Raw genomic sequence first — 24,333 nt, 5'->3', positions numbered from 1 at the left:
CCTCAGAGCCACCCTTTCAGTCAAGAACCTAGTTAGCCTAGTGAATGCCATCCCTGGCTATCAATCATCTCAGGCCAGTACTCCGTATCTTTTTGAACATCCATTGATAGACAAAGACTAGTTTGTCTGTGCTCTATAAAGAACTCATAAATATGATGTTTCTCTGTGAATAGTATCTAATGGACTAATTATGAAGGAAGGACATAGATTCACCCAACAGTATGGTAGGAGATGAGATCTCAGCTCCTACAGGAAGGAAGGTACTTGGATAACATCTCTCTCTCTTGGGCTTAGACCTAAACACCAAGGAATAGCTGGCCTTGGTTCTTGACTAATTTTTTCCCCTGGCACACATAACACTCTCTACATTTTCCTCATCTCTCCATGGTTGGCTGAATACAGTTGTGTAGAAGGCGTGACTTTTATCAAGTATGTATGGGCCAGATGGTTTCCCATCAAATCCCTGAGTTCCAAAACTTAAGGATTCATGTGCTGACACCAAAAGGATGGTACGATGCAGATTAGACTTGACTCTAGGTCTCAGTTTCTTCATCTGTACAACAAAAATTGGACTCGGTGGCCTCTAAGGGTTCAACTTCTACTAATAAAGAAAAGTGGAATATCGATAAAGAAAAACAGCTACCAAAGCCCTAAAGTGGCTCTTTCCATCCATCGTCCAGATGTATTCCCTTACTCCTCCAGACTTAGATGTTTTTTAAGCCTTTCTTTGACCTGGTCTCCCTTCATCTTATTTTTTCTTTCTCGCTCTTTCTGCAGCCTAGCCTGGGGTTCTTTCACGTGCTGCATGGCAGCCTCAGTCACCACACTGAATTCTTACACCAAGACCGTCATTGAGTTCCGGCACAAACGTAAAGTGTTTGAGCAAGGATTCCGGGAGGAGCCAACTTTCATTGATCCAGAGGCCATCAAATACTTCCGGGAGAGGTCAGTGAGGGTCAGATGTGTTGCATCAATGCATGATTGGGGGGAGGAGGTCACCAACCTCTCTGTTGGTTCTGAGAATTACAAGTAATCCCCTCGCAAAAAGATTTTGGATACTCCCAGAAAGGCCGGAACTGCTCAGGCAGAATTGTACTTCTTGACACTTTTAAGTTATTATTTTTGCCTGTTTATCTTTCTGTGAGTACTAGTTAGAGAGCAATCTCCCCTCCTTCTATAGAAGATTAAGTTGATGAATTTAAGAAGGAAATAGAAGTCAAAAGAACCCTGGATTGGAATACTGTGGCCTGTGGAATTTGAGGTCTGGCCCTGATATTAATACCAAGATTTGGGTATGTTATTTGTTCTCTTTAAATCTGTCTCCTCATCTATAAAATGGGGACAATAATTTCACAGGGTTGTTGTGAGGAATTGCTTTGTAAGCCATAAAATGCTACATAAACATGAGTCAATATTATTTTTTTCTAATTACATGTAAAGATAGTTTTCAACATTCACTGTTATATGATTTTGAGTTCCAAATTTTTTTCTCCTTCCCCTCATTCTCTCCCCCCTCCCAAATATAGCAAGCTATCTGTTATGGATTATACAAGTACAATCATATTAAACATATTTCACATTAGTCATGCTGTGACACAATCAGAAAAAAACACAAAAAAGAAAAAAATACAACAAAAAAAGTGAAAATAGTATGCTTTGATCTGCATTCAGACTCCATTGTTCTTTCTTTGGAAGTGGATAGCATTTTCCATCATGAATCTTTTGGAATTATCTTGGAGCATTGTATTGCTGAGAGGAGCTTAATCTATCAGAACTGATCATCACACAGAGTTGCTGTTACTGTGTATAATATTCTCTAGTTCTGCTCACTTCAATGAGTCAATATTATTATGATGATTATTTGTTGATCACAATCAAATCAGGACCTTTGGGACAATCTCATTATTCAAAAGTCATTTGATAATGGTATGGCCACCTAGAACAATTCTTGACACTTAAGTTACTATTTTTACCTGTTCACCAATTAGAGAGCAAAGCCCTCTCCTTCTGTAGAAGGAACTAAGCTGATGAATCCAAGAAGGAAATGGTAGTCAGAAGAACATTGGATAGGAATACTGTGGCCCGTTGACAAAAATTCAAGTAACACAGCTCTTGGATGCATAAAATAGCCAAGAATAAAGGGAGATGGGAGATGATTCTATACTATATTGATCAGTCTGTACTCATGGCTTTCCCATGAAAGGCCACTGGGCTTGTACCTCACAAGGTAGCCAGCTGCTAGCACAAGGAAGATGGTCCCAGCATCCCCACTTCCCTCTCCTGTTGTCAGAGCCAACAGGGTGGTAGAGTTGCAATAAAGCTAATTCAATCCTGTACTGCATTTATAGACTTCAAGTGCACAGAGTAAAGGAGATTATAGTCCCACTCTTCTCTACCCTTTCAGACAACATCTGGAGGAAGTGTTATGTCCTCTTCTGAGCACTGCATTTTAAAAGGGACAAGCTGAAGCATGCTCAGACAATAGCGACCAAGGTAGTGAAACTGTGCTGCACAAGGAACAATTAAGGAAAGACTCTGTAGTCAGACTCTATCTAGAAGAGGCAATAGAGACTTTTAGCCTTTCATGTACTCAAAGGGCAGTCCTGTGGAAAACAAAGTAGATTTATTTTGTAGTGTCAGAGGGCAGAAGCAGAACCAATAGGTGGAAGTTACATAAGAGTCCAATTTCAGCTCAGTATAAAACTTCCTAATGATTAGAATTGTCCAACACTGGACTGAAGTAGTTTAATAGATAAAGAGTTCTCTTAAATTGGAAATGCCTCAGCAAAAGCTGAATGATCATCTTTAGGGATGTTTTGGGGGGATTGCTGTAGGGAGTAAGAAATTGCACCAAGGAATCTTTAAAATCCCTTTCAACCCTTAAACTTTTATCATTGTCCAGAATGAGATCCCTCCATCTTTACCCCTTTCCCCAAACCTTGCCATGGTTGCCTGCTTTGATATAATATACAAGCTGACTCCTCAACTTGCTCAACTGACTCCTTTTATATTTTCTAGTTTTTAGATGGAGATGGGAGTGGGTTTTAACCTTGTGGTATGTCCCCAGGCCCTTTTGGCTGTCTAGTGAATCCTTCTAGTAGATCCCTTCTCAGAACAATATTTTTAACAGTATAACAGCAAAGGAAATCAATCCTGTTGAAATAGAGATGTAATTTTTAACCCATCTAAGTTATAGACTCTCTGAATTCTCTCCATGGACCCCAGGTTAAAAATTCTATTTTATCAGAACAGAGTAACCACTGGATTTTTCAGATACTTTCATCTTGTCCTCATTTTTTGAATGAGATTCTATACAGAGTCTTGAGAACTAAAGGAGGGGGCCATTTAGTAAACAGACCTACCACTTATCAGGGCCCATCTTGGAACTTTTTGGAACATCAGTACCAACTGGAAGCAGGGCAGACCAGCCTCTGGAATAAAAACAAAGATGAACAAAGAGAACCAAGTTTCTAAGTGTCACCACCACAGAGCTCTCTGAATTGGCTCCTTATTGCTGGTACATGCAAGTCCTGCTCACTCATGACCACAGGAATAGCAACGGAGTATACGATTTAGAGTCTATTAGAACCCCTCTGGTTCCATCTCATTTTACTAGTAGGAAAACTGAAAGCCTAAGAGTTGAAATGTCTTGCTCATAGTCATCTAGATAATAAGTAGCAAAAGTAGGATTTGAACCTGGATTCACATTGTGCTCTCTTATGATGGCCATCTCCCCCATTCTTGCATCCTGCAAGACGGACACATGGAAACACAGAGAGAGGCAAAGAATTTGAAACTCTCCAAGTAGCAGAGGAGAGTCATGCTTGTTGGTCAGGGAGCTCCCTGAAGTGGTATCAGGCAGAGCTTCTAATAGATGGGCAGTAAGATGAGGGATAGGCAGGAAGCAGGAGAGAGTTTGCACAGCAAGTCACAGGAACCCAAGCCTTGAGTCTGGAGTTTGCTGTATTAGGCAGGAGTGGATGAGAAAGGGCCCCAGTTTTCTGAACTACTTTACAATGGGCTGGGCCATGAATCCAAGCTCAAAGCAGGACTAGATGTCACAAGAGAAATTGGGTCTATTGCTCTGGTACTGTAAAGGGGACAAAACACCTTGCTCACAATAGCCCTGTGGGGCAGGTGGAGCAAGTTTTATTAGCCCCATCTTATAGAAGCAGAGATTGAAATCAAGGAAGAATTTCTTGCCCAGAAGAAATCCACGTCTGAGCTAGAATTTGAATCCAGGGCTCCCCGACTCCAGGGACTTTTCACTCTAGCACTCTGTGCCTCAGTAAGTTGGACTTAGAATTTCAAACATCTATCAGTTGCTTTCTCTCTAATGTGGGTAAAGGAATCACAGCATGTGAGTATTTTAGCTTTCCAGGCATTTGTGTTTTGAGGCAGCTGTGAAATGCACATCCAGTTCCAGGGATAGACCCTGGACAAGGCACTTAACCTCTCATTTTCCTCCTCTTTAAAATGAGGTGGTCTCTAAGGACCTGTGCAGCTCTAAACTTTATGAACCTGTGTTCCTCTGACTTCTAATTTTCTCTCTGCCTAAGGATAGGTCTGATTCCAGAGCCTGGGGAGAGGTTAAACATAGACTGCATATGGGAGTTAAGTGGTCCATGACTTAAAGTTTGAGAGATGGAAAGGCAAGGCAGTGGGTAGATCATTATATTATGACCTTCCATTCTTGGGGCTCAGGAGAGGCAGGTGTCAGCAGTCTTAGAACAAGCTTGAGGAAGGGGGAAGATATGGACAGGATAAAATTACAGACCATTTGGGATAACTAATTATTCAGTGAGCCTTGGGACTCCCACTCTCTCCCACTCCCAAATGGGTCACTGATTACAGTTGCCCCTTCCCTAAGATGACTAGCTCTATGCTTAAAGTGATCACAGTGGATTGAATATGCCAGCTGCCTGATTTTCTAGCTGTCTGACTCTCAGGGCAGCTGTGAAAGACAAAGTCAATCCCTGGGATTCCCTGGAGGGTTTATTTAGATTCTGAGCTATTGGGGAATGTTCTCTGAGCCCACCCCAAAGCCCAAGATAAACTCTGCACAGTGAGGAACAGATTGTGGAATTTCAGAGCTGGAGGGGACTTTAGAGATAATTAGTCCTATTGTCGCTCATTTTCCAAAAGAGGAAACTGAAATCAGAAAAGAAAAATCTCTTGTCCAAGCTTGTCAAGCTAGTCATTGACAGAGGGGCAGGATCTGAAACTGGTGCTAACATTGTTCATTGCCAAGCATCACAGTCTGGTTTGGTTCTGTGCTGACTCTCCATTTACAGCCAGAAAATCCCTAGGATGCTCCTTCTGCTCTCTCATGGCAAGAAACAGCTCCTATTTGTAAGGAACGCTTAACGATTCAAAATGATTTTATACATATTGCCTGCAATTTGGTAGCTGTGTGACCCCAAGCAAATCACTTCATCTCTCTGTTGAAATATCATGCTGAGTTACTTCTCTGTAAAATATGGAAACCAGACCGGATGATCTCTAAGGTCTCTTCTATTTCTGTCTGTGAATATATGAGTCTAATTTCACTTTCACAACAACCCCAGGAGAAAGGGAGGGCAAGTCTTATTATTTCCATTTTATGGATAAGAATTCATAGTCACACAGAGGCCAATCACTTGGCCAGGGTTGCAGAATTACTTAGAGGCAGAATTCTGATTCTGCCAGACCCCAAAATTTCAAAATGTGTTTCTTATAAATCAAAAAAAGATCAAGATAGGATCTCAGAGGTTACCTAGTTCAATGTTCTGCCCAAGCCAATTAAATGACTTTCCTAAGGCACTGAGATAAAAAGTAGCAAGGCCAGTAATGCAAAAGACATCTTCTGATTTGAATTCCAATACTTTTTTTTCATAATGTCTTGATAAGTGCTTATTTCAAATATAAATTGTGTTCATCTATAAAGTACAAAGTAATTTAAAGGATAACTTGTTTTCTTGACTGGAAATCTCTGGCATTAAGTACATCATTAAGTGATGGGCATTGGAGAGGACCACAGATCCTACAGTGTATACATATTTGAGAGATGTCTGCATAATGGAAAGATTCTGGAGGAATGGAAAGGGTGAGGGAGAAAGAAAGTTAGAAAAAGAGAGAGGGGAAGGAGAGGGCAGGAACAGAGAAAAGAAGGAAGACAAAAAATCACAAAAAGAGAGAGGGATGTGGAGGAAGGAAGAAAGGAAAAGAGGGAGGGAGAAAGATAAAAGAAGAAGGAATAAGAAGGAAGAGAGAAAAGGAGTGAAGGAGAAAGAAAAAGAGGAAGAGAAAGAAGAAGAAAGGGAGGAAGTCAGAAAAATAGAGAGGGAAGAGGAGGGAGGAAGAGAAAAAAGGAGGGAGGGGAAGTGAGGAGAGAGAGAAAGCAAGAGGGAGAGAAGAAAGGAAGAGAGAGGAGTGATCTTTACCTTATAGCCAGAGAAACTCAGACCTCAGAGGGTAAGTTTAATTACTCAAGGACAAGCTGATAGTAAGTGGCAGAGCTGAGATTAGCCTCCAAAGAGAAGTCTAGTGTCAGCCTTGGCCACCTAATAGTTATTTATAACCAGTTCTCCTACTAAGCAAACTCATCTTCAAGAGACAGTATGGCATAGCAGGAAGAGCACTGGACCAGTCATTAGAAGCCCGAGGTTCAAGCCTTGTCTTGGGCACTCAGTAGCTGGGTGATTTTAGACCAGTCATTTAATAGAAGAAAGAATAAGATGGAAATAATAATACATGTATTACCTACCTCATGAAGCTGTTGTGTGTGTGAAATACTTTGTAAATTATAAAGCTCTATAGAAATGTGATTAATTATTATTTCTGCTGTGTGAGGCTCAATGCCAAGCAGAGGGAGGATATAGTAGCAGAAAGAGAAGTAGCTTTGCTCCTATAGGAATTCACAATATTCTAGGGAAAATAAACAGTCTAGACAAGCTATATGGTCTACATTGGGGAAAACAATAACTCTGAACAAATAATTTCAATAATAATCATGCTGTCTCCTTGGCCAAAAGATATGCTATGGAGGCACAAGAACGGGTAAGATCATTTCCAATTATGGAGAACAAGAAAGGCTTCATGGAGATGAAATCTGAACCAGATACTGAAGGATATATAGGAATTAGGCAGATGGATACTAAGGATCTAGGCAATTCAGCAGAACAATATGAGGCAGGAAAATGAGGAGCATGTTTGGAGAATAATTCCATGTGTCTGAAATGCAGAATCCCTTACATCTTGGCAGTAAGTACATGACTTCCCAAAGCCCTTCCCCATTCAGGATATTATTTCATCCTCACAACAACCCGTGAGATAAGGCAGGGTAGGTGTTATTATCCCCATTTTACAGATAATGGAGCAGGCCCAGCAAAGTGGGGTGGGGATGGTAAAGAAATTTAAAATGATGCTTGATGAATGTGAGTTGAAAGAAGGAAAGATTTTTAGCCAGGAATGGAGGGCAGGGAGGAGAAGACTTAGTGCCCACATTTTCACTCTCTTTAGACATATGAAAAGTTGCTGCAGTTGAGAGGGATTAATTTTTTTCTTTGTGGCTCCAGAGGACAAAGTCAAGACCAATGTGGGAGTGGGAGCCCATGGGGGGAGGAAGGGAAAAGAAAGGAAATGACAGAAAAGGTAATTTCTGCTCAATGTCAGGAAGAAACTCTCGAAACATCAGAATTACCTGCTATCACCCCTATTTTTGAGAATAGGCTAGATGACCATTGGTCAGAGATATTGAAGGAATATTTAAATTTTGTGTATGGGTTATATTGGATGATCTCGGGAGTCCCTTCTGGTTTGGATATATTCTGTGATTATAGAGTGATACAGATTTAAGCAAGACTCCAACCCAGGCCTTCTCCTTCCTCGCCCAGTTCTTTTTATTACACTGCATCACCTCTCATTGTCTAGACACTCTAATTTCTACCTGAGGGAGAGGTAGACTGAGACTCCCCTACCCAGAGAGGGAGCACATGAAAACAGAAAGAGCCCTAGGGATAGGGTACCTAGGGTGAAAAGCCAGCTTTGCTTCTTACTATATAACTGGCTCTTGATATCAATTCTTCACTTGTAAGATGAGAAATTTGGACTAATTGATCTCTCCTGGCCCTTCCAACTTAAAATACTCTTTGGTCCTATGAACTACTGTCTCCATTATATATAGTTCAGCCCCTTGTGAAGCCATCTCTAAGCCCCCTTCTGAACCTAGGAAAGGAGGGACAACTGTGACTGGTTTGCTGGGATTTGAAGAAGTGCTTTTTTATCCCCAAGTGGGCAGCTACAAAGAGGGAATATAATATCTGTAGAAAGAGCACTGACTGCAGTCAGAGATTCCAGGTTCAAATTCCACTTCTGAAAGCTTGTTACCCAAGTATCATTTAACATTCCTGAGTTTCAGTTTCTTCATCCATAAAGTGATAGGATTCTAGTACCAGATCTATCATCCTATGACTATGACATGCTTCTGATTCCCAGAAACTGGCTTAGAACATTGTGGTTAGCTCTGACACACTCTCTCTCTGTCTCTGTCTCTCTGTCTCTGTCTCTCTCTGTCTCTGTCTCTCTCTCTCTCTCTCTCTCTCTCTCTCTCTTTCTCTCTGTGTGTGTGTATAATTTGTATGTTAGAAGAAAAATAGAAATCATCCAACTCAGTATCTCATTTTGCACATTAGGAAACAGGCCAAGAGAGGGATTACTGTTTGCTCAAAGTCACAGAGTGTGTTGGTTCCAAAACTAACACTAGACCCCAGGTTTCTGGTCTTCTTTCCACTGAACTTGGCTGTCACTCAAGGAGGCTTACTAGCTGTTTCTTCAGTGCCTTTCAGAGTGAGTAGAAGAGCTTTGTCAGTCTTGAGCTGCACAGTAGTTCAGAGGATAAATGACTGGTGCTCATGTCATGTTGTATGGCATGCCTTGGGGATCTTTAAGATCAGAGTCTCTGCCCCAGAGACAATCCAACCTCAGTGGGATCCTCCATTTCGGTGGTCTCTATCACCTCTCCCCCTATATGTCTAATAAGACTCTTAGGCTATGGAGAGTGATAGGTCAATCTCATTGAGCATTCCCTTTAATCTCTTCTGCTGTATCATCTGCTATTCCCTTGTACCCTAAGGACCACAAGACCTTTCTGTCTGCTGTGTAGCTGAACCTTCCTGTATCAAGCCATTGCCACCTCAGTTGCAATGTCAGTTCCTTCAGAGAAGAGACTGTCTTGCTTTTCTGCTTGTTTCCTCAGCTTAGTACAGTGTTTAGCACTTAATGCCTAATACTTTGTCATTGCATTCCATTAACAAACTCTGTAATCACAAATGTGGTTGGAAGCACGGACCTAAAGATAAAAGTCTCTCTCCAAATAACTTGATCTTCATTCCACTCTAAAACGCATTTTGGGGAGATTAGAGAAACTCTTGTGTGAAACGGGGTCCTGAAATGACTTTTGTTTTATGACTATATCGGAAGCACATCTGGCGAGTTTCCATGTAACCTCCCTGCTCTCCTTAATGCCTAGCTTTGAGTAAAAGCTGCTCAGCTGAATTGATAAGTCCTCAGTTCCCTTTAAGAAAAAATTCCTCTATCCTCATAGCAGATGTAAAATTGCCCTCGGTATTATAAGTAGTATGACCCCAGATAATCACAGCATATGCCTCACTTCCTTGGCTTCCATCCACCTCCATGGTGGGGGCTCTAGAGTGCTGGCTATTACCACAGTCAAGGAGGCAGGACAGTTAAGCTTTGGGAGCAAGAAGGCAACAGCTGTGTCTACTGGCCCTAATGAGGATTCCAGCCTCTGTCTCATTCTAAGGATGCTTACAGATAGCAGATAAAAACAGAAAGTGATGAAGTTAAGTCCAGGGCACAGAACGTTGGGGAATTATATGTGCTGGTACTTGCAATGATGATGATACATTGACAAAAACTGTGTTTTTGCTTTTATAGTGTTTCTTTGTAGTTTTAATTGCTGGTCATATTTCTCTACTTATTTGTTCTTCTTCATCTGTTCCCTTCAATATTTTACTTTAATTCACTTTCTATTTGGTTTCTGTTCCTGTTTCCTTGAATTTGACAGTTCCAAGGCATTCCTCTTTTTAGAGTCTTCCTTTTCATCTTCTGTTGATTCAGGGAATCCCTGTATAACCCCGACTGTGATTATTTCCAATTAAGTTTGGTAGGGCTCTGACTCACTTGGAGCCCCTTGTTCATAACTATGCTCATTACACATCCACATTTAACTGTTGTCCTAAAGGATAAGTGGTCCGACGATAAAAGTCCAAGGCCTATGCCTCTAGGTAGTATTTAACTTCCAGTAAGAAAGGATGGGGAGAAGAAGAAAGGATACAGACCCCTCGCGTCTGGTCAGAATTCTCCATTTAGAAAGTACTGGACATTTCCACTCTATCTCCTGTCTTTTGACCAGGGGAAGGGTTGAGATGAATTGCATAGTAACAATGTATATTTCTTTAGTGCTTTAAAGTTTACAATGTGCTTTGACCAAAAAAAACCCAATATGGTAGGTAATAAAGTTGACAACAATCCTACAAAATATTTCTCCCCTTTTACAAATAGTGAAATTAAGTCTCAAGAAAATGGCATAACTCACTCAAAGATACATAGCTTGGATAGAAACCCAGGTCTTATAATTGATAATGATAGTTTATAATCAGACAGATTAGAGAAGAAACAAGAAAAAGCAGGATCACAAAGGCCTTGAAAGAAAAGATAGTAAGGAAAAAGAGGATAATCAATAGAATTAAAGGCTACAGCAAGGTCATGAAAAATGAGAATTTAGCAAGGTCATGAAAAATGAGAACTTACAAAGGGATTTGAAAATCCAACATGCTTGAACCCCTATAGTAAAGGAAATCTTACTACTTCTGTTGGCAATCCATTTTATTTTTTGGACAAATCTATTTGTTAGGAATCTTTTCCTTAAACTGAATATTTATATATCTCTAAGTAACTTCAACCCACAGATCCCAATTCTGTACTCTGGGACCAGTCAATCAGTACATATTTATTAAGTACTTACTATGTGTCAGGAACTATTCTAAATGTTGGAGATATAAAAAGAGGCAAAAGACAGTCTCTACCCTTAAGGTAGGTATATTATAATCTAATTATATCATACTATAATTATATAAATTATATTATATATAATTATATATGAATTAAAATTCATATATATAATTATAATCTAACAGCAGAGACAACATGCAAAGAAATTTATACAAAGCAAATTATATATAGGATAAATAGGATTTAATTTACAGAGAAGATATACAAATGAATAGGGGTTGAAAAGGGCTTTATAAAAAAAAGTCCAGCATTCTTTCACAAGACAATCTTTCTAATAATTGAAGACAGCTATTATGCCCCACTAAGTCTTCTCTTTTCCACATTAACCATTTCTGTCTATTGCAACTAGTCATAGTTTATAGTTCCCTCACTATTTAAGCTGCCTGCCTTTGGATAGAATCCATCGGATCATTTTCTTTTCTAAGATGTATCCCAAATAGAATAGAATATTCCAAAATGGGGTTTGACAAAGGAGGAGCACAACAGAACTGTCAACTTCTTCATTCTGGACAGCATTATTCATTTAAGAGGCCTAAAAAAAGACATTAGTATTTTTTGTCTTTCATGGCACTACTGATTCATATTAAATTTGTCCAGAGAAACCTTAGTTATTTTCCACAATATAGTTACATAATCAAGCTTCCTTAATCCCTACTTGTACAATTAATTTTTAAAAATCTTCATGAAGTTTTTTGCTCAATCATTTCTATTTAACATTATCCTAATAGATTTTGTCTATCATTTTGGTCTGCCAAGATTTTTTTGGATTCTAATTGTCAACCAACCTGTTAGCTCTCCCTTTTGGTTTTGTGTTATCAGATTTGGTTAGCTTTCATCCAAGTCAGTGATAAAAATGTTGAAGAGCAAAGCTACTGACAGAACCTTATGATACTCCAGGAGAGACTTGTCTCCAACTTGACCGCAATCCACTCATTAATCACTACTTTTTGGGGATTAGTCATTTGGCTACTTTCAAATACATTATACTACCATCTGGGCCTAAGACAAATGCTTTTTTGTGATCAATCAACAAATAATGAGCACTGTTGGATCTTGTATTTTCTACATCTTTTAGTTGATTATGTAACTGTAAAATAAGATGGCATGCATAAAATATTGTTTATGAAAACTTGCCTTTTTCCTTCTCATTCATTCATCACAGTAACCCTTAGAACACGGGCAGATCATTATTGTAAAGATTTTATAGGCATTTTATTTAAGACATATGGGTGATAGTCATGGCTGGTCTATTAGCTCCTTTTTTGTGGATAGTAATATTGCCTATGATTTTCCCAATCATTTGATATCTCCTCTTCTTCAAGAGCAATGGATAGGGCACTGGGACCTGGAGTCAGGAAGGCCCAAATTCAAATCTGGCCTCAAGTACTTATTAGGTATATAACAATGAGCAAGTCACTTAAACTCTGTGTGTATTCTTTTCCTCATCTGTAAAATGTGAATGATAGCACTTACCTTGAAGGGCTGTTGTCAATATAAAATGAGATATTACTAAAGAGCATTTAATCTAAGTGCCTGAAATATAGCAAGTGTTATACAAATGCTTATTCCCTTCCAAATATCTTGAGAATCTGTTCCTTAATTTTTTCAAAATGATATTGCCTCGATTGAGTATACTTGGTTTTGTCTAGTTGTTCTCATTTTTGTCTCTTTTAAGGCCATTTTCACTTCCTCCTAAAATGTGTAAAATATGTATGTGTAATCTCAATGTGATGGTTCTACTGTCATGGATGGAGAAAATATTTTTGTCATAGAAATGTATAAATTTTATTGATATTTTCCACTTTTATCTGTTACCTTACTTCTATTTCCATGTTTAAATCTCAGGATTTAAATCTGGAGATTTCTCCAGGAGAATTCTCAGGAGAATTAGGTTTAATTGAATCTCATGCCAAGCTTTCTGCAACTTCTTTGCCACCATTTGTCATTGCTTTATGATCTTATATGACTCATTATTTTCTATAATTTTTCTTCACAAGGTTTTGAAATGAGAAATCTTAAGCTACCAATGACCTTTTGCCACCTAAGAGACCAAATGTTCACTGGCATAAGGCAGTTTCTAGGCTTTTTTGGCCTCATTGTGACAGTTATTTTGTATCAGTTTTTGTGGTTTGTTCTTCTTTCTCAAAGAAGATCAATGACAGACATCAAGAGCATGACGTCTTGATTTGCCCATGAATTACATTTGAATGAGGCAGAACTGCACAAAGTTTTCAGTCTTGTTCTCTCCACTTTGAAAGGAAACAGGTGTCTTTTCCTTTCTATTTACTATTTTAAGGCACCAGTATAGTGATGACTGACATGAAAATCACTTTATGATATACAAAGGGCCTTCATCTCCATTATTTTATTGAATAATATAGACTAGAGTCACAAGCATCATGGCAATGGGGTAAAAGCTCAGTTTGGGAGGGACAGATTGGCTTTGGGTAATCATAGGGAGAGAAGAAAGATAGTCCAATAGGGGAAAGAAACACCATGAACAAAGATACAGAGAATTAAATAATCATTGAACATGAACTTTTACAACTAAAAGGAACCCTAGAGATCACCTAGTTCAGCCCCTCATCTTACAGAAAAGCAAACCAGAGAAGGTAGAGTGATTTCTCTAGGAGGTCACACAACTAGGAATTAGAAAAACCAGACTCACACTGCCTCCCAAGCAGCTCATGGCAGTTAGTTAGCAGCCCAACTTGTCCTTGGCACTCAGCCCTGAAGGTGTCTTGGTACCTCTAGGAACCTTTTTGGAAATTTTCCCTCTTTCTAGGCTGCTGTGCACTTGGTTCTTGGCCCCTGCCTTTTGTGTCATGTGCCTTTTTAAAGATACCCACATTGTCCCACTCCCAAAGCTCACCAGTAGCAGGTGAATTCCTACACAACTGTCCCATTTCCATATTCATTACAAAGCTGACATTCCAGCAGCATTGAGGGTGAAAATCAATTACACTAACGTCAGAAAATGCCAGAGCAGAGGCTCCAAGTTCTACTATTGGTGAGTTGGGTGGTGCATGCTTTATACTTTATGGCCTTACTATTACACACAGGAACAAGCATATATTATAGTGGCACATTTAACAAGAAAAAGGAGGAAGAGAATTTCCTTGGTGTGCACAGTTGTGAGCTAACCCTGATTCAAGAGCATAAACTTGGCTGCTTGCTGAAAACCTGTCTTTTTAAAATGCTATCATTTGTTCCACATTCCCAACATTTAGAGATTTACCTCCATTATTTAATCCAGGGCAGGGGTAAGGGGGAAGAATCACAATTGCTTGAAGAGAACCGAGTCTTGCCTCCTTTTCCTGGTAAAGGAGATGTCATCACTGCCTGGTACCCCTATTTAGCCCTCCTCATCTGCCCAGGTCTTGATCACCAAGCAGGAGATTACTGTTGTGTGCAAAACACTACTTTCCATGTTTATAACTAACATTATGCAAAAGGTTCATCAAATTTTATTTCCCTGCCACTCTGCCACTAAGCTGCAGGTTAGTGGGGCTGTATTGTGTATTTATTCCTTTATTTTCTTATAAAGAGCTCAAAGTCCTCCCACAAATATCTTATCTCATTTGGCTCAGAGAATAGCTATGCAGAAGAGGCTGAATGGATATTCCTAGTCCTTTTATAGTTGTTTGAATTCTGAAATCCAGCATCAATAGCTGGGACAAAAATTTTGACATATATACATGTCCTACCTTATTCCCCATTAGCATGTAAGCTTTTTGAGGACACTGTGTTTTATTTCATCGTTATACATAGTGTCTTTTTCATAAGTGTTTGCTGAATAATAATAAGTTACATTTATGTGGCTCTGTATCACCTTATAGAGCTGTAGAAGAGCTCAAATGTGATTGTGTATTTAATAAGCTTTGTAAACCTTTTAAGCTGTATGTGAACATAAGCTATGATTATTGAGCTCACAGTTTGGTGAAGTAAAAAAAGCCCTGGATTAGTAATCAAAAAACTTGCTTCTATGTCTGAGACTCACTACTTAATGTCTATATGATTTATCATAGGCTCCTTAAGCCTCAGTTTCCTTATCTATAAACTGAGATTAAAATATCTATTCTATCCACCTCACATAGCTGTTATGAAGAAGTGGCTTTGTAAATCATAAAGAGCTATAGAAGGATGAACCATTATTATTAAAAATAACTGCATATATAATATCAGATCGTTAGGCCTGGGAGCTAAGATGGCCCCTTCTCCCACTAAGGGGACATAATCCCTGAGCTCAAGAATAATATGCATTTAAGTGTAATATATACATAAGATGAACCAATATGGGTTCAGTGCTGGCCTCTGAAGAGAGAGATAAAGTTCTTTAATTCCTTGGCTCTTTACATCCCCAAATCTAGCATCCACTTTAAAAAAGCTTAGGTTTGGCTAATGTTTGGGGTTTCCTCAAAGGAGATCAGAAAGATAGTCAATGAAGAATGTAGAGCAGAATCATATGGCTATCTATTCTCTTTACACAAGTAATGCTTCACATGCATACATTGACAAAGATTTAAAACATGAAACAATAACCCATAACTTCCACTCTAATCTCTTGAAAGACTGAAACTTAAAACATTAAAGCAAGAGACACTTAGTTTCTCCAAGAGACTTGTGAGAATCAAGCCTTTCCTCCTCTTACTGATAAGGGAGATGTCACCACTGGCTGGTAAACTTATTTAGCTCTCTCTTTCTGCCCAGCTCCTGATCACTAAGCAGGAGATTATTGCTTTGTGCAAAATAGTACTTTATACATTTGTAACTACATTTTGCAAAAAGTTCATCAAATTTAATTTTCCAAACATCCATTTCATCTTCAACTCAGCACTGCACTGTCCAAACAACTACTTTGCTATTCCTGTCTTCTATCAAGCTAGGGCATCATTTGGATTAATTATCTGGATAGTAATCATCTTTTCTGAGCAAAGTGTAGTTGCAGAAGATTCCTTCTGCTGCTAGGCAGTTCTCAGAGACTCCGAGGCTAGAGATCACTATTTGGTCACCTGTCCTCAAGGAAAGAAATACAAAGCAAAAAAGGCAACCAAGATAGAAACTATTATAAACATAGCTACCTCCTTTCTACCTACATCTATTGAGTATACATCTGGTTCATAACTTAGAAATATAGGTTTAATTCTGTCTATCAATATATTAAGGAATACAAAAAAAGGCAAAAACCAGCCCCTACTCTGAAGGAACTCATGCAAACAGTTATGTCAAAACAAGATGTATCCTTTGCAAATTGAAAATACGTCAACAGAAGGAAGGCACTAGAATTAAAAAGAAGCAAGAATGTCTTCCTGGAGAAGGTAGGATTTTAGCTGGGACTTGAAAGAAGCAAATGAGGTAGAAATGAGAAAACATAGCATTCCATGCTTGGGAGACAGTAAAAATACCAAGGGCCAAGAAATGGGAAGTCTTGTTCACAGGGAAAACAATGCTACTGGATCAAAGAGAATATGGGTGGGGGTACAGGCAGAATCAGTCTAAGGTGTAAGAAGACTGGAAAGGTGAGAAGTGGCAGGTTATATGGGACTTTGAAAACATAGGGGTTTATATTTGATCTTGGAGATGATAGAAAGCCACTGAAGTTAAGAATGGAGTTGACATTGTCAGACCTGTGCTTTAGGAAGATCCCTTTGACAGCTGATTGGAGGATGGTCCGTCTATGAAATATTGTTAAAGTTCTAGATGAGACTATCAGGCAGATGTGAATACTTAAAAAAGAAAGTAATGATAACTAGAAGCCAGCCTAGTGTTCAAAAAGTGCAAATTATACCAGACTAACTTTGGTTCCCTTTTTTGACATGGTTTGCTGAAATGACAACTCAGAGAATTCTTTAAATATAATTCTGTCTTGGTTGGATCTTGGCATTCAACAACATTTCTCATGATAGTCTATGGACAAATTTTAGAATTATAGATAATAGTCCAGTTAGTTGAATTTATAGCTGGTGTGAAACTATCCTTAAAGACTGTTGATAGACATGTTTAACTAATTTGAGGATGACACAGAGCTAATATGTTGGATGATAAAATCAGAATTCAAAAGGCTTTTGACAGGTTAGAATGATGAGCCAGAATCAACAAGATGAAATTTAATAGGGCTAAATTTAAAGCCCTACATTTAGGCTCAAATAATCAACTATCCAAGCACAGGATGGATGAGATCTAATTTAATAGCAATTCATGTGGAAAAGACCTGGACGTTTTGGTTGAATGCAAGCAAAGTAGCAGCTGGTAACCACAGGGATTGGCTAGATGATTATATGAGTAACTGTGGGGTGAAGCCAGCAAGTTCCAAGCTGAGATAAAAGGAGGGGCAAATCAGGGACAGGACAAAGCTCCTTACTGGGATGGGTGAGCCAAGCAACAGATGGGGAACAGTCAGGGGCATAGTCAATAAGCTAAGTCGTGATCACAAAAACAGAGTAGCAAAGCCACTATTTGTCTGACAAAAGCCAGAAGCTCTGTGAAGAGGTTAAATTATGGAGACAAGACTTCTCTTTATATGGCACACTCAATAGAGTAGCTCAGTGCTTCCTGGCCAGCTACAACCTTCTCATTGGTGTATTCTCTAAATCTTAAAGGGACTTGTTACTCAAGCTTTATTAAGTGTGACATTTTTAGATTTCTCCTAACCAACTTCTCAATTGGAAGACAAAATTAGAGAAAGACAGATCTATGAATGCCATGAATGTGACACCTTTCTCTCTCTGCCACACTCCTACTTCATCCTTAGAACCATTTCAATGACTGGATAACATTGAAGGGATGAGGATTGGCCCCCTTATGGGAAGGAATTCAGTGTTTCTGGATTTGGGGAGAAAAGGCAATAGTTAAAAGGAATATCCTATATGGTATGCCCTGAACAGAAGAAACCTAAAACTGAACTTAGGGTAATGGTAGTATGTGATGGGTGTGGCAACAACTAATACCAGTATGAGTTTGAAAAGAAAAACCAGACTCAACCTGTTGGGAAACAAAAGGGAATATTTTTTTTCTATGCAACATCAGTAGGGTTCCTAGTTTTCTTTTTGCCAAGACCTGTGGGACTGGGATATGTTTTGCTTTGAAGTACAGCATCCCCTGGGAAGCTACTATAGTAGAGCCCAGAGAATTAAAGGATTAACGTATTTCATTTGAAAAAAAACATGAATGAATCTCAAAGTCTGCCTCATTTAGAGTTGAGGATTATAAAACTGTAGAATGAAAGAATGTGAGGCTCTTAGAATCTTTAGTTAGAAGTGACCTCCCAGGTCTTCTAGTCCAGGCTTCCTACTCAAGCAAGAATCCTCTCCATAGAATCCTTGATGACTGGTTAGACAGTTCTGGTTTAATATTTTTAGTGAGGGGAAGTGTATTTTTTGAGAAAGGTAGCTTGTTGCAATCTGAGAGCAGCTTTGATTTAGAGGGTTTTTGTTGTTGTTGTTGTTGTTGTTTTTAAGGATCTACTTTTTGGTAGATGAGATGAGTATGATGAGAATGAAATTGAGGTGACTAAAATTCCAGTAGCACAGTGAAGACAGTCATACTGAAACCAAGGTTGAATGTCTGATTCAATTTTGTCAGCCTGAAAAGCAAGAAAGGGATCTTGTATAATGGAAAGAGCACTGTTTGTGGAGTATGTAAGGATATGTGTATATGTCAAGAGGGGAAATCTAAGGGTGAGAGGGAACATCGAGTGCATGAATTATAAAGGAAATATTAAAGCAGCTAAATAGCATAGCAAAATGAAAAGGAAGAGGGCATTCTATAAATACAGATAATCAGATTCTATAAATATTTGAAAGATGTCAACATCAGAGCATGCAGGTGCGTAATGGAAGAGTGGGATAAGATTTAGATGAGAGAAATTTGAGCTGGTTATTAGAGAAAAGATCTATACCAAGTTGCAAATGCTAGACTAGATGAACAATCTGAAAGACACTTTTATGAGTGTTTTTCTCCCCCTCCCTCAACTATTCCAACTTCCTACCCACGATTCCCTGGGGTGATAACCAGATATTCAAAATTGTAGCCAAATTTGGCTTTGGATCTATGTTCTGGTGGAGTTAGTAAACTATGTTTTATTTTGTTTTATTTTTCACTTGGGCTCTGACTTTGCTCTATCTCAGTTGGGGCTCTCAAAGTAATCATGTTGCTACTAGGTTGTATACTCCTTAAGGGCAGGGACTGTACTTAAATTTATCTTTAGATCTCTTCCAACCTCAAGCACAGTGGGACTGGGTACTTGAATGTTTAATGAATGAATCAATGAATGAATAAATTAATCTAGGACAATTTGAGAGAAAACTCAAAGGACTGGGGGTAGATGACATCTTTTAGGTATATTATAAGATTCTTTCTTAGGTTAGGTTATCTAATTCAACCTTTGACATTTTGTATAACTTTCATCCTCTGTGATTATGTGAACATTGTCTTTCCTAGTGTCCTATTCTCCCTGCCTTTTTTTTTAAACCAAACATCCTGAGTAGATTCTGTTCCCTTGGGCTTAAAATACTTGTCACTGCCAGGCTAAAGAAGATATATAGTCATAGAATCAAAGAAAGTTATAATTACAAGAGACATCAAAGACTGTCTTGGCTAATTCTCTAATTTTATAGAGCATAAAACTGTGGCCCAAAGAGGGGATTTTCTCAACATCATGCAGTGAGTTAGAATCAGAGGATATTAGATTTTTGAGCTGCAAAGAATCTTAGAAATTATCTAAATCAAATTTTTCACCTTACAGATGAGGGCCAGAGAAGTTAGTCAAGTTGTCCAAGTAAATTTTTCCACAAAAGTAGTAGATGAAAGAAGTGAGATTTCTGATTCCAAATCTGTTGCCCTTTCTATTAATTCATTGTCTCATGTATTTACCTTTTCAGGGCAATTTTAAAGAAAGTACTTGTATTTTACACAGGTAAATATGAGTTAATGTTATTATTTAAAGACAGAATTTGGTTAGGAAAAATTAGAAAATAGTACACAATATGTACAGTGAACAGCAAAGTCCCATTTGACGACAGCATGAAAGTATGAAAGAGTAACATAGGATACACCTGGAAAGGGTGCCTGGAACTAAATTGTAAAAAACTTTAAATGGCAAGCAAAAGGGTTAGTTACCCTAGAGGCAATTGGGGGGTAGCTGAAGATTCCAAAGTATCAGAGTGATATAATCAGACATGTAATTTAGAAAGATTATTTTGGCAACAGTATGGAAGATGGGATTAAAGAGAGGAGAGATGGAAATCTGGAAGTTAAACTATAAAGCTGTTGTAATAGTTTAATAAAACAGCAGCTAGAAGGCTCCATAGTGTATAAAGTGCCAGGCTTGGAGTCAGACAGATTCATCTTCCTGAGTCCAACTCTGGTCTCAGACACTTAATAGCTGTGTGACCATGGACAAGTCCCTTAACCCGATTTGCTTCAGTTCCTCATCTATAAAATGATCTGGGGAAGCAAATGGCAAGTATTTCTCCAAGAAAACGCAAAAAGGAGTCATGAAGAGTCAGACATGACTGAATAACAAGGAGGTGACAGTTGGGGAAATGTGGTAGAATTAGAATTGACAAGACTTGGCAGTGGACAAAGAAGTGACATTAGTCAAAAAGGAAACAGAGGTTACAAAATGGGGTGATTGGAAGAACAGAGGAAGCTTCAACAATCAGAGGGAAGATAGCACTCATAGATATACTCCTGTCATCTTACAGGCAGGACAATAGAGATTCAGAAGCTTGCTCAGGATCATAGAGAGAATTAGTAGTAAAGTCAGAAACCTACATTATAATCTAGATTTTCTAGCTTGGGGAGAGCTAGTCAGAATGGTATCCAAAGAATAGGCTCTAATGGAAATTGCAAATGGCACACTTTACTTCCCTACTGACAAGAGAATCTCATGTCTCAGAGTGTTTAGTTGCCTACCTGGGCTCTGAGCCAGTAGCTGAGAAAGCCTCCAGAAATGGTCCCTGTTCTTTCATCCCAGCCCTGACCACATGCACTAAAGTTAGGATGGCCTCACACTATTCTTTGCTGACTAGTATATCCAGACTTCAGGCATTCAGTCAATTTTGCAATAAAATTCATAGATATTAAATGGTTTCAACTGTGCAAAGGATTTTCAGAAGGAGTTATTATCCCTTGAGGCCAAATGGCAGAGGATGCAAGGTTAGAAAAATGAAAAATAAAGCATTATCAAAGTTACCGGTGAGTCTTATACTAAATACCCACCAGGTATCTTAATAATGCCTTTAAAGGAAATAGGATGGATGTTGATGCGTGAAAAGAAAATATTTGCCATCCAAGATTTCTGTGACCAGTGTTAAGACCTCATTTAACAAACAGAATCAAAAGGAGACCACTGGATTCATCCCTGAGGTAAAGATTGGGGAAAAAAACAGCCTGTTTTGGCCAATCTGATCGAACTCTGCCTAAGAGCACTGAACCACGGGAACCTGTATATCAAAGTCAAGCAGACCCTGTTATAAGACTATTACTTTCCTTGAGTAAATTCCTTTGGTGAATCAAAGCTTCACTGTGTTGAGCCCTCAGAGGCCAAGACTTGGGACTGGAAAGAGCGTTCTGATTGATTTCTTAAAACCTCCAAAGAGCCAGTTTCATTAGTGTGGAATAATAGTGGATAACTTTCTGATGATCAGTGCCTCTGTACTGACTTAAACTCGTCTTCAGATGACAGACACAGAACCTTATATCAGGTCCTTATTCAAAGCCTTCCCAGCTTGAGAGCTTTCAGACCTAGCCTTCTGATTGACATAGCTTTGCAAAATCTATTCTGTATTCCACGAGAAGGCATTGGTGGAAGATACAATTACACTGAACAGTTTTTACCTATCCTGATGTATGGGATAGATTTGATCCATCCTGACTTATTCATGGAGCAGGTACTAATTTTTGGTCGGAAGCAGTGATTTCATCAGTGGGGAGAACTCACATTGTGGATCCCTCCCCCTCATCAATGTAATTCTGTGATTCATCAGTAACAATTCATGGAAGAGTTGCCTGAGATCCTGAGAGATTGTCACACAATTAGTATGTATCAATAATAGGATGAACCCGGATTTTGCTTAATCCAACCCCAATATTCTGTTATATATTCTGTTTATTCTGATAAATTTGTCATATGATAAGTTATAGACCAATATGAATAGATTTCCACATTATTTAAAATTGTGTTTATACTTTGTACTATAAACTGTGACTGTCTGTGCCCCAGAGCTGAGTGCCAAAATCAGGAGGAAAAATGCATGCTCCCTTTTTGAGATTTGAACATTATACTATGTCAGCTCTGGATTCTTGAAGTGGCCTCCTAATTGCTTTTCCTGCCTCAAGTTTCTCTCTGGATTATCTTCCAACCATGTCATTCAGTAATTTAATAATAAACTCCACTGATTTCCTATGACTTTTGAGATCATAGAATCACATGTTCAAAGCTAGGAAAAAAACCTTAAAGGGTTCAATTCAGACCAACCCCCTTCATTCTATAGATGAGAAAACAGGCCAAGAGAAATTGAGACACTTGTACAAGAGCATATTAAGTTTTGGGATTAGAACTGTGGTCTTCTACATTTAAATCTATTGTTTTTTCCCACTGTACATGCTAAGTAAATATAGACTTTTCTCTAATTAGCATTTGGAGCTCATCATAACCTACCCTTCCAAGTTTATGACCCATCATTCTTGTTAAGGCATACTATGTATGGTCCCCCTGGCCTTTGTGCTGCTCCTCACATAAGGCACTCCATCTCCTGTCTGAGCCTTTGCCTTGACTGTTTCTCTTGCCTGGAAAATGCTCCCCTTTCATTTCTGCTTCATACAATCTACTTCTTCCTTCAAGACACAACTCAAGCAAGTACCATCTTCTAGATGAAACTTTTCTTGAACTCTTCAATTTCTAGTGCCTCCCTTTTAAATTACATTGTGTTTAACTAGTTTTTTTCTATTCTTCTCGAATTTGTTCTTTTTAAATCTACATATGTCTTTAGCACAGTAGGAAATTAACAAATACTTAATTATTGTTTCCCCCATCTAGATGTTGAATTCTTTCAGCTCAGAGGGCTTCATTTTTGTATTTGTATCACTTCTCACAGGTACACTGTCTGCAACTGGTTGATTGCATATGTAAGGAAGGGAAGGAATTTGATTTCCCCCTTCCTCTCCCGCTAAGTTAATGTAGTCATAGAAATTAATGGACTAATAATGAGGTATTAAACTAAGGTCTGGTGATTTTTTAAGGACAAAAAAAGTTCCTTAATTGAATTAGGAAAGGAATCTTGCTACTGGCTAAGAAAAAAAATTGTTCCCACCCCAGAAAATTTTAAATACCTTAGCTCACCCATCATTCCAATTTAGGCTTGGAGTACCTATATAGAAGATATCCCTTTGCTTATATCAGAGGGCAACAGGGCAAAGAAAGGGATTTTCTCTCTCCCCTCCACACTATAGTCCATGGTGTCTAAAAGCAGAGCTAGGTACTCAGTAGGAGACATGTCTAGTAGTTCATCAATTTGAAAGAATTTGAAGAGCAGTTCACAGAGCACAGATGCATACTAGTTTAGGCAGCAACACAGAGGTGTAATCATGTGAGGAAAGTAGCAGCTTCAAGGAGACTGGTCCCTAGCAGTAGACAAGAGAGTTAACTAAAAATTCAAGGGGGAATTACCCCCAACAATCACGAGTGACAAAGAGAAACAGACCCTATAAACTCAGCTGGGCAGTGTGCCCAGCAAAAACACAATGACGAGAAAAGAACTGCCTTTAAACTACACAAAGAGAAAAAACGTGGGATCCTTACAGTACCAGAAACATGAGTTGACTTAACCATAAGTGTTTTACACATGTGTGTCTGAGCACCATTGTACTCCAGATGTGCGTTCACTTTCCCATGGACACTATGCATATTTGTAGAAGATTGTGCCTCGAATCTGTTGGAGGTATTTTGTAATTTCTGTTCTTATAATGAGTAGCTTTGAATTATGTCTGCTAGCTAACTGCTAGGGGAAGTTTGTTGATAGGGCCTAATGAATTACAGTTTTGGATGTTTTAAACCCAGAGTAATGATTTTGGAACCCAAGAAGTAGTGGTTATGCTCCTCTTCCCCCTTCAGCTCTTCTCCCTTCAAAAAATCCACCACATTCAAACCAGTGAATATAAATGCTGACTTAGAAAAGTTGTTTTTGTCGTTTGTCTTTTCTTGAGGATATCAGAGATGATGCGATGACATGCAAGTTGAGTTGGATTTTAGTGCAAAAT

General features: G+C 38.7%; 1 protein-coding gene across 2 annotated transcripts in view; it reads left to right on the top strand.

Annotated features, from left to right (window-relative positions):
* The window catches only part of GSG1L (GSG1 like), a 361,289-nt gene that overhangs the window by 281,169 nt on the left and 55,787 nt on the right, over nt 1-24,333 (top strand). For both annotated transcript variants that reach the window (XM_031962802.1, XM_031962806.1), the window contains exon 5: nt 778-945. In XM_031962802.1, coding sequence (XP_031818662.1) covers nt 778-945 — 168 coding nt within the window. The remainder of the gene's footprint in view (nt 1-777; nt 946-24,333) is intronic.

Source organism: Sarcophilus harrisii, chromosome 1 (genome assembly GCF_902635505.1).
Source record: "Sarcophilus harrisii chromosome 1, mSarHar1.11, whole genome shotgun sequence".
Classification (NCBI taxonomy): Eukaryota; Metazoa; Chordata; class Mammalia; order Dasyuromorphia; family Dasyuridae; genus Sarcophilus; species Sarcophilus harrisii.
Note: the sequence above shows the minus strand (reverse complement) of the source record. Positions and strands in the feature narration are given on the sequence as shown.